General features: G+C 35.1%; 1 protein-coding gene across 1 annotated transcript in view; it reads left to right on the forward strand.

Moving 5' to 3' along the window:
* LOC142150794 (dynein axonemal heavy chain 3-like) overlaps positions 1 to 17,778 on the forward strand; it is a 947,133-nt gene that overhangs the window by 150,107 nt on the left and 779,248 nt on the right. The window contains 4 exon segments of the mRNA XM_075205980.1: positions 4,932 to 5,036; positions 6,881 to 7,011; positions 7,521 to 7,716; positions 15,173 to 15,376. Of these exon segments, the coding sequence (XP_075062081.1) occupies positions 4,932 to 5,036; positions 6,881 to 7,011; positions 7,521 to 7,716; positions 15,173 to 15,376 (636 nt within the window).

The raw sequence follows: 17,778 nt of genomic DNA on the forward strand, positions 1-17,778 counted from the left end.
GAATGAAAAGATCATTTTATTAAGATATACATCCATTAGGGTATACATATATATCTATCTGTCTGCTGGCCTATTTTTAGAGACAAGCGAAGTTGGGACCAAATTTTACAGAAATTGTATTGTGCACTGCAATTGGCTGCTTGCAGAGGTACAGAGTTCTGCTTCTGTTTACAATTAAATGGCCATTCTGTACAGAATTTGTAAATTCGCAACTTGAAAATTTAGATTTTAAATATAGAATGGGTAAAAGGATGGACAATTATTTCTGCTCTGTGATTTGGTTTGCATTCCAGGCAGAACAAAAATGATAAAAGGAATTTCAAATAGAACTCTTAAGACCAAATTATGCCTGAGAAACATGTGAAGTTCCACCAGCAAATGTAGAATAAGACTAATCTGTTGAACTGGTTTAAAAAATAAGCTGATCTCTACCTATTTAACAGTAGCTGGCCCCTTTTACTGAAAACCATAATTTAAACGATTTTAATATTTCATTGATTGCTACTATAAAGAGACTGCCTATTGCGGTTTAGCTCATTACACATGTTATCACTTATTTTGACATGAGAAATGCAAAGTATGTAATCACTTCTAATGAAACAGTTTGGGCAATTCTGAAATTCAGTCGAAACTTAGAGATTGGCCTTCGGCAAACAAATTTTCAAATTAGTCCTGATTTGTCCAAAATACAGCGAATAATTGCACTGCAGAATCAGGACAATAGCAGTGCATGGAATGTGAAGAAGCAAATCAACAAGCCTCAACGCATGTCTATAGACTTATAAAAAGGAGCTTGTAACCTCTTAGACATTTATTATTCCTGAATTATAATAGGAGAAATTGTCTGTAAATGCTCTCTGTGACTGTAACTATTATTAGTTCATTTATATTTTATATTTTTGTACACATTTTATATCAGAGCTACATTGACTGCAGTAAATCCCAATTATTTTGTTTTACTTGTGATTAGCATCATTACTAGGTGTAAAAGTACCCAGTCAACACCTTGTGATATTAAACAGTGTATTTGTTATAATTTTGAGTGAACAAGTGGAATCAATTAATTTTATTCTGTGACTAAGTTCGCCATCACCTATTCATGTGGTAAAGTATTTCACACTTTAATCATACCTTACAATAAAGACTTTCTTCCAGAGCTAGAATGGAAACAGTCTTTCTTATATTCACAATGATGATCCCTTGTCCTCTGTATGTCGATGGTACAAAAAGTTAGTTAGACAAATCTTTGTATTTACCTTGAATAAGTAGGCATATTAATGAGATCACCTCTACAGCACTTTTTTTTCTACAGTAAACAAACCTAGTTTTTCTACTAATTTACAAGGTAACATATCTGCTACCTTTATTAATGAACTTGCCCATCTCTGAATTCTATGCATAACATGCATCTATCCCGTTTTCTAGCATCCAGACTTTTATTCACCTTTGCAGCTGCTGCCTGGCAATTTATACTACTAGTAACTTTTCTGTCAGTTAATACTTCCAAGTCTATTTCAAACTTAGTTTTCACCAATTTTATTCCATTTAAGTGCAATTAGCAAAAGTTATTAACATGGCCAAGGTGCATACCTCTTTATTTACATTGTATCTCATCGGCCATTTTGTGATCCAGGTCGCCACTTTGACTAAATATTTCCTTAGAGGGTTACTATTCTGATCTATGTTAATAACTGTGTTAGATTAGAGATACAGACCCCTTACTTTCTAGGTCATTTACAAGGTCATTAATAAAAACATTAAAAAAGACTGAGACCAGTGTTTATCCCTGTGATACATCAATAAAAACATTAACTTAGTCTGAGTATATTGAACATACAGTATTATAATTAGAATTTGTTTTCGAGCCTTCAACCACTTCTTTACAAATGTACATACTTCTTCCCCTACACCTACTATTCTTGTCTTATGTAGCAGCATGTTATGTGGAAAAGTATTGAAAGCTTTTCAAAATCCAAATATATAATATCAAGTGCAGAAACAAAATACAGTTTGAAACTTACTACCTCATGAAATACTAATCATATTTGTTAGGCATGACTAGTATTTCATTAAGACCATGCTGACACTGTTTTATCAGCGTTTTTTTCTACAATATCTTACAGAATAACATTCAGCAGTTAGATTTTTTCCAAATTATTTACCCATTACTCAAGTCAGGCTCACAAGTCTACATTTGCTGGTTCTCATTGGTTCCCTTCTAAAGATTGGCACCACTTCTGCTTTCTGTCAATATTCTGCTTGTGATTTAGTTATAAGGGAGTTCATTAATATAACAAATAGTGATACATCAATTAGTGAACTTAGCTCCTTTGGCACACATGGGTGGATGCCATCTGAGTCAGCTGCTTTAGCTGTCGTAATGTTGTTTAGCATGAACTGTACCTCTTCCTGTGTTAGACAAGTAACATTTAACATTGGAACTTATTCCTTGGTATTTTCCCCTCAAATTTGAATACAGATTAAAAAAAAATATTCCATACATATGTTTCATCTTTATCTTCAACAATCATTTTTCCTACTTTATTATTTAGTCGCCCCAATATTATAATTTTTATTGATTTTGTTCGAAAAACAGTTTGCAATTAGACTTAGTCTAATTGCATTAAAATAAGTTTCTTTCAACTTTTGCTAACCTGATTTATCATTTGCATATTTTGTTACATGTCTGTATTTCCATAATTATTTTTAATCCTATTTTCAATAATATAAATTCTCTCTCTCCATTCCCCCTCTTGTTACTTCCAGTACTTTCTTATTTAATTATATTGTTTGCTTCATATTCCTTAAATTGTTATCACATGGCATGTACTTGCAACAGTATTTTAACTACTTGAAAAAAATTCTCATTTGTTATCTGAGCCTTTCATTAAAGTAAACTTTCCCAGTCTACAACCTTTGCAGCTCCTTTAAAAAAATCTTAAAAACTTTTGTGTTAAATTTATCAAAAATAACCATGTTGTGATCGCTGGACCTGAGTCATTAAGGAGAGCAAAGCATAAAAAATAAGTAACTTTGCACCTGGGCAAAATCTTGTTGCATTGGAGGGGGAGGTAAATTACAAATGTGGGGACAGATTTAAAGTTGGGATAGGACATACTAGTTCAACTTTAAATTTCATTGTAAAAATAAAGCTATCAAGTATTTGTGTGCTACATGAAAAAACAGTCAGTATTTTCCTTATGTGCAAAATAATAAACTAATTTGCACCCCTTGCACTGTAACATGGTTTGTCCAGGAGCAAACTTACTCCTTTTTTTGCTCTACTCTCCTTAGTGACAGAGGCCCACTATTTCCCAAATGCTTAATTTGTATATGATATGCCATCTAATAGGACAAAATAATTGAAATCCAGCAGGCTTCTACCTACTATTTTAATTTATAACAATAATTGAATTTCAGTACAGCTATTTAAGCTAAATAGCTTATAACAACCCCCACTCATTTATTCTCTGGTTCTTTTTTTACTTCATCTGTATCTACCCATAGGAACTCTGAGCAGGTCTTAAACAGTTTTTTTACATATACATATATCTTTTTTGCATTTAATATACAAGCTTGCTATGAAAAAAATGTTAAAATGTAACATGAAATAATAAAAAAAAACTAGTATTTCAGGTTAAATTACACTAGATGCACAATAGACTAGAAGAATTATAATGTCTTCATTTTAGTTGTATTTTTTTTAACTGAGTGGATATGTGGGACATTTGTGCCTTGTATGAAACCCTTTATACACCAGTATTATCAGGATGTTTATGAGGTTAGTGGCAGTGGTCAAAGCATACTTGCCTACTTTTGGCACATTGTATCCGGGAGAGGGGCATGTCTAGGGGGTGGGGCGCGGTCAAACGCATAATTTTGGCCTTGCCCCTGTGACAAATATGCTGTTTTGCCGCGAGGGTCCGGGCCAAAATGACGCAATTCACAGAAAATCGCGTCATTTTAGCTCCGCAATTGCGGGATGCGGAAAACTTGTCAGTTCTCCCGGGAGTCCATGAGACCGACCCGAATTTCGGGAGTCTCCCGGACATTCCGGGAGAGTTGGCAAGTATGGGTCAAAGTGGGCTGGTATACGGAAGTATGCCGTACCACCACTTTTTCTACTGCCTTCACTGTTAAACTATTAAATTACATTCTCATTACATTTTGCATACTGCAATTTCTAAAATAACTCTTCACCCATTGTTAGTTGCTCTTTCAACCACTGGTTAGTGGTGAAGTTTACTGTTAGTGCATAAGTACCGCTATTTATGCTATTCTACATTTTTCATTGAATATCTGAAACAGTCGCAATGCCTCTTGACTAAAGTAACACAAACTGATTAGGGTAAAGGTACCTCATAATCATGCAAATATGCATGGATATAAATTAACTATATCTGCCTTTATCTTAAGTTGCATGGCAAATGTAGAACGCCTTCAATATCCATTCTTACAATTATGATTTTTTGCAATCCAGTTCCATATATTCATTCCATTCAATTACTATTGTGTTAATATGTACTTGATGAGTTTTAGTTTAAACCTTAATCTTTAGTTCATTCCAGCTTTCATTTTTCTTTTGTTGCAAGAAAGGTCAATTACGACCATGCCCCTACATTTAGCGGCTATTTGTAACTTGTTCACATGTACGGAAGTGTAACATTTTATATCTATTAATGGGAGGAACTTGGTACTGAGGTACAGTCCTAGCTAAATTCACACTGGGCGCTTAGTAGAGTAGGTGCATTTATATGAGTATTCTCTTGTTTGCAGGTAGATACTTCTTTCCGCATGCAAAATGGTCAGTTCTGAATGTGGCAGATAAATGGTCACATTTTTGCAAATAGAAATGGACTGGGGTTGTAGGTATGCACCTTTGTAAATAACCTCCAGTATCTCTTGTCTGACTGTTTGTTGTATTTTTTAAGGAGGTAGAGGACAACTATACATATGCTATAAAGAAGTCCATCTTAGATTACATATTATTGGATCCAATTGAACAACAACGGCTTGGAATTGAAATTCTCCCAAAGGTCAGTAATTTTTTTTCTATTTGAGAACCTTGCTTTGCTATTCTGGTCATATGTAACCACTCTTTTGGGTATCTGAGTAAGTAAATAATAAGATATTTAGGAAAGAGTGTTTTACTGTGTGTTTTTGGATGCCTATTTTTGTGCAGTTCTCAAACTGTGCAATTTGTTAAAGTAAAAAACGCAAGCCACATTTGTACCAAGCAGCAGTTCGTAAAATGCGTTGCCAGTTTTGTGCCCTGGGGTCCATACAAACGGTGCAAGTATCAAGCGACAGTTTACAAACCTCATGGAAAACCGCATAAAAAGAGGCAGTGTTATTAGACATCGTGTTAATTGGCAAGGTTGGTCCAATCACATGATTTATGATATGTGCAACTTTACGTATATCATAGACTCATGATCATTTATTTATATAGTGCCACTAATTCCGCAGCGCTGTACAGATCCAGTGCTATTTCTTACGCTCCAGATCCTGTGCAGATGTGGCAGTCATAATCATCAACAAGTTACCGTGCACCAGATATAAAGAACACACAAAGATACAGCTCCTGAAGGGTATACCTTAACGATGCATGTTAGTAAAAATAGGACACATCACAAAAGTTAAATCAGAAGGCGACAGGCGTGATGTTTGGTTTGCAAACAAGTGGCTTGCTATGTACTGCATTTAGTTTGATCTAAAAAACATGCAGTTTGCATCTTTAAAATCCGCCACATGTCTCATGTAATTGGCGGTTTTAAAATCTTATAATAACTGTACTTTGATACACCCCCCTTACTACACTGCTACATAACTAGAGTTTTTAGAAGTGATCTATTGGTCTATTTATTAAAGGGGATTAATGCTATGTGTCCCCCAAATATCTGCCTCAATGTGTTTTTCCCTAAAGAAACAGTTCATTTCTTTGCTTGATAATGAACTGCATAGGACAGTATTCTACTTGAAGTTGGAGAGCTTTTGTGGGCTAGGGAAAGAGAATGTGCTTCATGTCCTGAACAAATGATACCTATATTTGTAATGGAGCTGGTCCTGCGGGAACATTGCATTTGATGGAGCTCATACAATGGTTTACCAGAGCATTTTCTATTCTCTGTGGACTGCATAGTAAGGTGGTATAGTTCTGCCATCACATTTCACACATCCATCACCTCTCCTGTTAATGTGATCCTTCGACGCAGGCTGTAGATACAGATCTGAAATGTGCAAACGTAAAGGGGAATGGTGGCAGTAATAAAAGCGCTGCGGTCACGATGATAGAAAGTGACAAAGGAAGGAAGGAGACAGGCGGTCAGGGTGATTGCATTGAATTGAGAAGAGTGGCAGCCACAGTGAGAGCTGTTAAAGGAGAACTGTCAGGCAGTATACACATTGTGTATTGTTATTTAAATGACGGGATTGTGCTTCTGATAGCAAATTTTATTCATTGCACAGTGATCACTTCAAACAGATGTGATATATTGTGGTTATAAGACGTTGCACAATTAGTATTTGAAATCATCCTGACATTCATAAAATTCATACTTAACCTTATCTCACATGATCCCAATTTTTCCTTCAGCAACTTTTATCTGGTGTCTAATTTATGTTTAAAGTTAGTCTAATGCGGCATTAAAATTATTTTGTATAGCTCTCCACAATGGTCTATTTATACATATTTACACAGCTATTTAATATCTTATGTTTGTTATAAAGATAACCTACTATAAAGTATACACTAACCCATATAAACTGCTTAGATATATTTTATTTAAAGTGGAAGATTATAATGTAAGTTAAGCATGAATTCTGTATATTTATTAGAAAAAGGATCTAAACATTGCTTTCCTTTTTTATTTCTGGTAAGATGTCTAATAGTATTGGACGGGACCGGTTTCCATGGCATGAAAGTATCAATAAGGCACATATCAAACTGATGAACCGTTTACACATCACTCATCCCATCATGTCCAAAATTCTGCTTCACTTCTATACAAAGTACGTTATCTATAATAGTGCAGTAATAGTGCGGACTGGGCTGGGGTTCCATTACTGTTTATAGCATATTTAGATTTTCAGCGATATTTTATTATAAACTATATTTACCTGACTATAGGATGAAATTTTATATCTCCCTAAATAGAATTATTTTTGTTGCCAAAGACACAAAGCACCAGTTGGAATTGCTTAATCCACCTCTCTCCATATGTACTCAGTGAACAGGCTTCATATAGGGTTAATGTCTGCTAGCTATCATTTTGACCATACCTAGTGTGATTGATTAAAATACTCATTCTGATACTGTAACTCCCACGATGTATCATGTATTGCCTGAAATAATCAGATGAAGAAGGCAACAGTCAGGATTTGTACAATGCAGTTGCAGATGTGGGTGGGGGGGTTATAAAATATAAAAATATAAATATGCTTTCATATTGGGATTATGTTGTCTTGTGATTAAATAACAACATACGAACATAAATATGCTTTTCTCAAATTTATTTTAGTTACGCAACTTTTAGACTGGTTGACATTGACAGTCTCCTGCGTGTTTTGCCTTTGATGTTGGACGAGTTTTTTGATCACATGAGCTGTGTTGTCAGAATGAGGTCTGAACTTTTGCAAAAAACATGGCTGAAAGATTGCTGTGAAATTGTCACCCAAAACAGAGAAAACATAGAATCTGTTATGCCAGAGGATGAGGTGAGTTCATCATTTTAACTATACCACACATATGTCAGATATTATATACTTTTGTGTATTATCTAAAGCAGAGGTGTCCAAACTCAGTCCTCCAGGGCTATTAACAGTTCATGTTTTTAGGCTTTCTTTACTCATGCACAAGTGAGTTAATCCATTTGACTGGGTCAGTAATGATCACACCTGTTTCCACAGACAGATATCCATAAACCGTGACCTGTCGGTAGCCCTTGAGGACTGATTTTGGACACCTCTGATCTCAATGAAGCCTTGTCCTTTTTTACTCTCTCCACTTCCTTCACCTTGTCTTTGTAATTTGCATTTATACAAGTGGAGTAGTAAACCATACACATTATTCTCAGTTATAGTGCATACACACTGCACAATTGGACCGACATTGTTCCATAGCTAAACAAGATATTTAAACCGAATGACCAATTAGATAAAATGATGGTCTGTGCTTTGGAAGGATAATCGTTCATTGTTCTAGGGTACACACTGCTGTGATTTCGGGCCAATCAGTTGCTTATGGTCTGATTGGCAGGATAATCGGCTGAGAACACAGTAGTATGTACCCAGACTTTCGGCCATCGTGTCACTACACACACTGACCCAACTTTCGAACGATTGGTTGTATGTTGGCTAGTTGAGCCCATTATTGGACAAAAACCCAATAGTGTGTACCCAGAGTTAGACTCACTAAAGCTTTTTACAGATCTTTCACAAGATAGCGCAGATTCTCCTCTTAATTCCAAGCTTTGGTGCTAAGGTCACTGCAATAAACTCTTCTCCATCTGTATATACTGTATGTATGTATATATGGATGGATGGATGGATGGATGTTCTTCCATCACTACAAAAATGGCTAACAATCTGAAACAAAGTATACATCGTTGTTAATTCCCTATAAATATAGTGAGTATATATTTGGGATTTGCCTACTCAGGTGAATTATTCTCTTATGTAGAAATGCTTCTATTATCCAAGTCACTCTTAAATTTGATTGAACTGACCCAGTTCCTCATGGTCCAACTTTTGGTCTAACTAATCTCAAAAATATCTACATAGTGTGTGTTTTATAACTGAAATTCTGTTAATTTCAGTTCAAGTTGGAATTCGCAAAAACGAAGTTGAGACATTAAAATAAACTATAAAATGTTTTCTGCCTGTTCAAGCTTAACTAGCTCTATTTCATAGTGTTTGTTTTGTTTTTAAATTGCATGGAAAAACTCAATAAAATGATTTAAACTCAAACATGTTCACCTTGCTCAAATTTAGCTCAATTTTTCTGGTCACAAATTTCATAACTTTAAAACCTATTCAATAAACTGGCTCGAGAAACCATTACTTTATAGTTTTCCAAGTATTCACTAAAGTTACACCACTGTATGGTAATATGTGTATCACCTCATTTAAAAAAGAATATGAAGTGGTGTGCGACACCTTCTACAATGCTGTCATTGTTGAAGAATTTAGCTCACCTTAGCTCACCATTTAAAAAATTAGTAGCACAGCTTTTCCAATTAAATAAATAGTCTGTAACAGTGATATATACTGTAGTGCACTGCAAAATAAGTTCTCTAAAATATGTTTAATTTCTACATTTAAAGATTAGTTCCAACTATATTATCAATTTTAGTTAACAGCTGCCTACTCCCTATGAACAGAACTGTGGGGGTCCATGCAGCACTGACCTTTGCCAGCACTGTACCAAGTCTTGTCAACCTTGGAAATTTAAAACTTAAACAACGCTTTGTTATTCTCTATCATAGAGGATGGCTGGAGAGGCCACAGCTCTGTGTAATCAGCAACTTCATTAGTAACTTGCACAGAACCTTTGCACCTCCCCTTCTGTCTCGTGCCAATACAGGAAGTGACTGCATTATTCTGAACTGTGTGGTCCTACCCACTGTTTTGCTATTTTTAGGGGGCATTGTTAATTAATATGCAATGTTTTTCTGGAATTTTCCCAAAAAGGTCCCGTTTTCATAGACCATATTCAGCCTATATAGTACCTTACATGCAAGGTTTATTTAAGAATTTAGGGAAATGTGGATATCCCAATGCAATGATGTCTAATTTCACAATATATTAGGTCAAAAGTGTCTAATTGTGCATAATAAATCAGTTTTTATTGTATAAATGTGTGAATGCATTGTAGCAAGTTCATCTGTTTGAGAAGTGGAATGAGAGATGTGTATTTGTCACTTTGCCCATTACAGTCAGACAGTTAGAAAATGAAATACTGAGAGACAGAACAAAGCAGATTATATTATTGTGTGCTATGAATGAAAATGTAAAGAAAATGTAGAAATGTATGTAAAACCCCAATGAAATATTCTATTTCTTCTTCTTATTCATTGATCTAATAGTAAAGGGGTTTGAACTGCATGACACGTATATCTGGACAGATGCACCCAAAGCAATTCGAAGTTTTACATTCATGAAATAACATGAAAGGGTAAATAATCAAAAATATGAAAATGGGGGGAAGATCAAAAATGAAGTAACCAGATTTCCAAAGGCTTACTAATACAATTTCAAATATATCAAGAATGCACATTTTTGTTTCATTGAAAGGTCCACATATACTGTATGCCTCAGATTTTAATCCCTGGCCTTCTATACAGGATGTAAACTCATCCAAAAACATACTAGTAGGTTAATTGGCTGCTATCAAATTGACCCTAGTCTCTACCTGTCTGTCTGTGTGTGTGTGTATGTTAGGGAATTTAGACTGTAAGCTCCAATGGGGCAGGGACTGATGTGAGTGAATTCTCTGTACAGCGCTGCAGAATCAGTGGCGCTATATAAATAACTGGTGATGATGATGATGATATACAAAATAATCAATCATCCATGGAAAACAGTATTCTCTATTAGAGAACAATGAACAATTTCAATGGAATTCAACAGTATTAATGCAATTTGTGTAGGGTTTGTTGGTAATATGTATTAATACAGATCATTTCCATTGGCTACAAAAATGTCTTTCTGGTTTATACATTTAGAATTACAGCTACCGTGTAAATGGATATGCATATTACTGTGTTTAATGATTTATGTTGCTTGTTGTTTTGCAGAGTAAACTATGTTGTGTAATGATTAAGCCACCTGTCAATGTCTGAGAATAGTAGTATGGTGTCTAAGTATTATATAGCCATGTGACTAGAAATGAGAGATTTGGTTGGAGCGCTTCAGTTGCTCATACAAGACACACAATTGGACGTCTGGCATTCAACACACTTAATAATTAGAATGATAAAAGGGCACTCAAATCATGGCAATGTAAACATGGCAGTACAATAATCATAGGCAAGTGCAGGGGATTACAGATGCTGGAATGTTCCTATGTAGACCAGACTCACTGCTTAAAATATGAAATGTAATGTTTATACTGCCATTTCTTACGCTATACAAGAACTCACATTGACTCCTTTTTGCCTGTCATTTGTAGGCTTTCAGAAACAGGATACTTGCAATGTTTGCTTGCAGGGCCTGACTGGGCTCTGGGGGGCACTTGCCCCCTGTGCCAGTCCCAAAGAGGCTACCTTGGGCTGGGTCACTGTGCTACCTGCATTTTTATCCCTTTTAACTGTTCCCAATAGACTGCTGAGCTGAGCTAAGTCTTGCTCTCTCATTCCACAAGCTAAATTTTGCCAGCCAGGCCCTGTTTGCTATATATAATGTGAATAGTATTTGTAGAATATGTATGTACATAAGATATGTATATTGTGGTGATAAGCAAAGTTGGGATCTCCACAATCAAAATCCTGTATAAGTTCCTGATCACATATTAAAATTCTTGGAGGAACAGTAGGCCAATATTTTAAATGATTTGCAGAGATCTATCTCTTGTGTTTTTTTCATCAGCCTGAAAGAGTAAACAGTTTGATTGTGTTTGTTCAAAGGAATGTGAGGGTGAAACTAAGCAGTTTCTGTTCAGAAAAACGTATTTTGTTTTGGAGGTTTGTACTCCGCTTAACACTGGCTCAGTGCCATGAAAGCTACACAGCTCTCTTACTTGTTAAACTCAAGGTCTAATGAGGTGCATAGATAATGCACCTGCTTATTAGCGATATTTCTAGAAATACAATGAAATATGATTATACACACATCTAATGTATTTTATCTCTAGCATGCTTAGTCTTGAGATATGTAGTTTTCTATTAGTTGGCATAATGCCTTATATTTTACATACTTGATATGCTTGCACGATTGTGATATGTCCACATAATCTGAACTTCAAAAACTGATGTCTTTGTCTTAGTAAATCAGAGTTTTTTGCAATACCAGACCTGTGTGTATTTCACTGTCTCTTCGGCCGGCTGTATTAATCTGATACACCTTATCTGATCTCCGTCAACTCAAGAAATATTGCTGAGAGACCTATATATTGCATTGTATACATCTTTACTGCATTTTGTAACCTTTAATCAGTTAATGAACAACACTAGAGCAAGATAAGATTTGTCACACACAAATGACTTAGTGGGCAAGCAGCATTCATATGAGTGTGGAGTTGCAGGATGTTTGAATGGCAAGCAGTGGTTGATGTAGAGGTGTATACCGTGCTATGCCATACTGCCACTTCTCCTACTGCCTTCATTGTAAAACTATCAAATTCTCTTCACTTTCATTCCCATTATAATTTTCATACCGCCACTTCTAAATTTCCTTACTGCCATTTCTAAATTCCCACTTCAACCACTGGTGCCAGGATAATTTACGCAGGTAAAAAAGTGCAAACTAGTGGCCATCTTCAGGATGGCCAAGCAGACAAACCAGACCAGACAGATCCAAGTTTCGTAACAGTAATATGGGTAGAATCAATGACTTAAATAAGTCAAATCATCTGAGAATATGCATAAATTCCACAATGATAGTGCAGTTTATATAGGTCAAGGTAGACTTAGATTTGATTTACTTTATGCACTTGCTAAAAAAAACATTTGGTTCCTCTGGATGGATAATGTATGAATAGGTTCAAATTACCCAGCAGTAAAGCAATCAGCATATCCACTGTTCATTCAGAGTTCTAGTTCAGGTGCAACTCTGACTCTTTCTGAAGAGGTGGAAACATATAAGTACAATATGGTGACTACAAATAATAAAATAGGCAAGTCCAGAGAGCTTTATGCAATTTATAATATAACATTTCTTTTTGGCACATATACCTTAGCTTAATACAAAGCCTTTTACATAGTTGTCTTACATAAAACTGTACAGTTGTTCTTATGTTTAATCTACACCTTGTGATTACTGTTGCACCAAAGTCACAGTAGAACAATTTTGAGTGAGCTTTGCATGTTGGAATAAAACCCTGATGCTACAATTTTGATTTAGTTTGTCAAAAGTCATCTGGCCCCATGGTGTTGCTCAGGCTCCTGGGAGTTTAAATAAAGGATAATGTTATTGCTTCTATTAAACTGATCTTGTCGATTGAGTGATTATCCTGATATTCTTCTGAGTTGACATGCAATATATTTGTATAATCATCTAAAAAAGAAATAAAATGATTTTTATATATGTCGAGAATATTTATATAGTTATATTTAAGCTCTACCTATTCAGCAGCAATGTTTGGTAGAGCCCATAATTATGAATTTTATTTTCCTGACTTGTATATATATCCTCTGAAATGTAGTTGTGCATATAACCTTAGTTATTTCTACTAAATCACAAATTGAAAATATATCTTTTCACCTCATTTTTCACATATTCTTCACTCCAATCTCCACTTTTTACACCTCACCAGAGTGTTGTCAGAAAATAATATGTTGTACCTACACAAAAATACATAATTGTAACATATATTATTTTTGTTTTCCATAAAGCATCTAACAATTCTGCAGCACAATACTAGTAATAACTATTTTACCCAGTTTGTTTATTAGTTTCCTGTGTTTGTCCCCAATAGTAAAGCGCTACGGAATATGTTGGCGCTATATAAATAAATTATGATGATGATGATGATATTATTCATTGATCAAAACTTCTGCTTGGATATCTGAATAATATACCCTAGCACTGAATATGTTTGCCCTGACATAAGATAAATTTAACAGGCGGGGGCAGAACAAGGTATTACCAGCCCTAAAGCAAAATATGGGACTATGCTGCTCTAGCCTCCAGGGCCCCCCACTCTCTGCTCTCGAAATGTCACACACATGAGCTGGACCAGCACATGCTCAGAAGAGGCCTCTGCTCTGCTCCCCTGTGGAGTCTGATTGAGAGCCTCAGAGCCTGGGGGGTTGACCCAACCTCACTTCACCTCTTGCCCCTTTGCGCCTGTACCCCCTGCACCTGCTACTGTTAACAGGAATTTTCAACTTCATTAGTCTTTAACTTTGGTTATACATTTTTAGTCACTTAATTCATTGTTCCTTGCTTTGGATATGATCAGAGTATATACAATGTAGGGAGTTTAGCTGATCTGTGTTATATTCAAGTGCAAAAATAGTTAATAGGTAATAGTAAATAAAATGCAGGGCATGGATAAACCAATCAATTAATACATGTTCATCTTTTAAAATGTATTGCAGTAAACCTAGTTTATAAAATCTCACAATAAACAAATATATAAAAAAAATCTATGTGGTTTGACTAACATACAAGTTAAAATGTAAAAACGATCAATCATATAACAAAAAAATTAATTAAACATAAATACAGATTCACAAAGTTCAAACTAGAAGCATATTAAATACTGATTCAGTGGATCCACTTGAAGTTTAAGGCCATTAAAACTGCCTGCTCTGTTTTATTCAAAAACGATCCCTTTTTTCTAGTGTGCTTTAGATTGTAAAGAGAACCTGACAACAGGTTTCCCACTGCCTTTTATTTTTAATTGTTAGTGTCTTGTGGTTCTTTTGTGACCCCATTCGCCTAGAGAGAGACCATTTAACACAATGCATTCTCTATGAGCTGTGCTCTCTTTAGGGTTACTTCTTCGATGCAGGAAAGCTATTAGGTGTAGTTGAAGCCAGACTGGAAGAGAACATAGTGTATGCTGACAGATCATCTCGGCTTGGGAGCACCAAGGAAGCCTCTTTACTTTGGCTTATTAGTTAGTACAAAATACACTAATAAATATAACGCCAATATAGAACCTGGTGACAAGTTACCCTTTAACCTGTGCTTAATTCAGTTTAAAGGCGTGAATTTGCTATACCCTATTAGTCTTTCACATTGTTAGAAAGATTAGCTCTATAAGTATTTATGAGCACATTTTGTGATATCTGCACTAAAAAGTATTATTATGTTTATTCTGTGTTTTTTGGTTGCTTACAAGCTTCAGGCTTCTGTGGAACCCTCGATACATCTTACACAATATGTTTATACATACGCATGTTTATATGTTAACATAATATATGTTGATATATTAGTTGTTTCTTACTGTCGAATGTAGCATGAAACCAGGAGAGACATTTTCATCAGTGTATTGTTTTTCTCCTAGGGGTTAAGAAGAAAGAAGATGGATCATTTATTTTCCAGCTTAGCGACACTAATGTCCAATCTTCTAAGAAGTATAGTAGAGGCCTCTATCACTGACCTAGTGGTAATGATTGAAACCTATAGGGAAGGGAATCAGTATGAAGGAAATTATCCATCTGACAATCTTTGGCTCCCAGTGAAACCTCATCTTATTTTACTGTTTATGGTATGTTTGTTTATAACCATGTTTACCATATTGCACATCACTTACGACTTTCCTTTTCATGATAATCCAGTAAAATATTATTTATTGCCAAGCAGTCATAGTATTTGTTGCATTTCCACTATATGTGCACAAAGAACTATATAGTTTTCTGTATATATGCAATTCAAATTCAAAAATGAATGTTCTGGTTGAAAAAAAATAATACACATAGCTATAGAGAGGTGAAGGTGGATTATATCCCTAATCGTAAATGGTTTAATAAATGATCACAACGTTCTTCCCTTCCCTAGCCAAGATTCGGTATGGCTGGATTATTGTGTGCTTTAGAAACATAACCTTCCCCTTATATCAATCATTGGTTTTCTTTGATAGCTGCAAGTATGATTTTCAAAAGTGCCTACAATGACAGTTTAATGATATGAGAATTTATTTCTTTTTGTATGTTTTGAACACTTGGTGCATGTCTGACACATGGAAGCTGTGACAATGCTCTTTGTTTTCATCTGATAATGGCACTTAGTCTGCAAGTGTGGTAAAAAAAAATCCATTTGATGGCTTGATTTAGAAATTGTTGTTTTCACACAAAGCATAAATATGTATGTTGATGGTTTCCTGAGACTCTAACCTCTGTCATTCTTGGCAAAATCCTGGCACTTCATCTGTGCTAGAAATCAAGCCCATTTGCAGAGCCATAAATACAGATGGCTCTGAAGCATCCTTATGTAAATTGAACAGGAGAAATACACCATAGTGCATGCAACTATTTGGCAAACACTGATTTGTTTATTATGTATGCTGTGTTTTTCTTCAGTAAAAAGAAAAATGACCAACTTGTGTGCAAGACCAGACTTATTAAACGGTCATCAACACGGTTTTAGCATATAGTGTCCTTGGAGAAGACAAAAAGGATATCTTAACTGTGCCCTCCTACATGTGTCATTCAATTTTGAAAGTACTGGTTACAAACGAGCTCCAAAATGTAAACTGCTGTGAGTGAGTTCTCTTTAGCGCGCTGCAGAATTTGTGGCACTATATAAATAGCTGCTGATGATAAAAGGTAGACATCAGTCTGTTAATATGAAAATGCATTGTTCTATTTACCTGGTTTGTGCCATTCACCTGATCCGCTGGGGTGCCTGAAGATTTCAATGGTCAGTCCTGCATTTTTGGGGTGATGTCAGTGCACTTTTCATGTCATGTGTACTTCCCTGTGCATAATGAATGAGAATTACAGTGAGAATTCATTGATAACACCTCCACCTATCTGCATAAGATATGCAGTAACAGAACAAGGTTGAGTGGCTGAAGGTTACGAGGCCCTGCTAGGTTGTGCAGAAGTTGCAGCCCTGAAGAGTAAATTTCAACAGGAAACACTGATTTGTTCAATATTAAACCCACTGGGCAGTATTGGATCATGTGACACAATGCATAGCTTGTAAGTGCCCCATGTTCTTATGCAAATATTTTATTAACTTAATACACAAAAGACATATTTATTTATGTTATACAAACTTAGTCCTTGAGATAGAGTACTTAAACATGTTTTTCAAGAGTGACTTACAATAGACAGAAAGAAAGTATAGTATGAAAGAAACAAGTGAAGAATTTCTTAGTTGAGCTTGGGAATACTATATATATTATGCTATTTTGTCCTTCTTACATTGTGATGAAGTGGATTAGTCACGTGTTATGCTTGGAAATGAAGTGTATTGTATCATACTAATATACGTTTTTAATATTATTATTTTTTTGCATCTAGTCTATAACCCCCTTATAATGTACCATTCTGCACTTTATATAAAGTTTTTAGGGCATTATTGGACAACAATTATTTCTTAACTTTTAATTTCTCTCTGCATAGGTATGCAGAGAGAAATTTCAGGGCCACAGCAGTGTTTTATTTTTTTTCATAGTTATGCACGCTTCAGTTTAGTCGTTAGGCATGTTTTTGTTCCCTGATTATTCTTTACAGTAATTGTTTTTATATGATTTTGAGAGCATATTCAGTCATAAAACATACTATAGTATGGAATATAATAATGAATATGATAATTAAAAAAAGAAAATGGAACAAACAGTGGCAGACGAAAAACGCAGGGTAATTAAGCCAAAAGAATAGTTTTCAACGTAAGAAATAAAGGGCAAAATGATTAATCAGATACTTGCCTAAATGACACATTGGGAGAATTTGTAATAGCCGCCCATTATATTAAATTCACTACTGGGAAGTATGTAATATTGCATTCAAAATGTTAACTGTGGGAGTGTGCCCGGACTTAAATGCTGTTTTAGTGGCAATGGAAATAAAGTTAATTAGTTTAGGCTTAATATCCAGGTGTATGAAATCATCCCAGTGACTTTTCCTTAATGTAAACTATAGTTTAAATTAGTTGAAAGATGCA

The sequence above is a fragment of the Mixophyes fleayi genome, chromosome 4, assembly GCF_038048845.1.
Source record: "Mixophyes fleayi isolate aMixFle1 chromosome 4, aMixFle1.hap1, whole genome shotgun sequence".
In the NCBI taxonomy this organism is placed as follows: Eukaryota; Metazoa; Chordata; class Amphibia; order Anura; family Limnodynastidae; genus Mixophyes; species Mixophyes fleayi.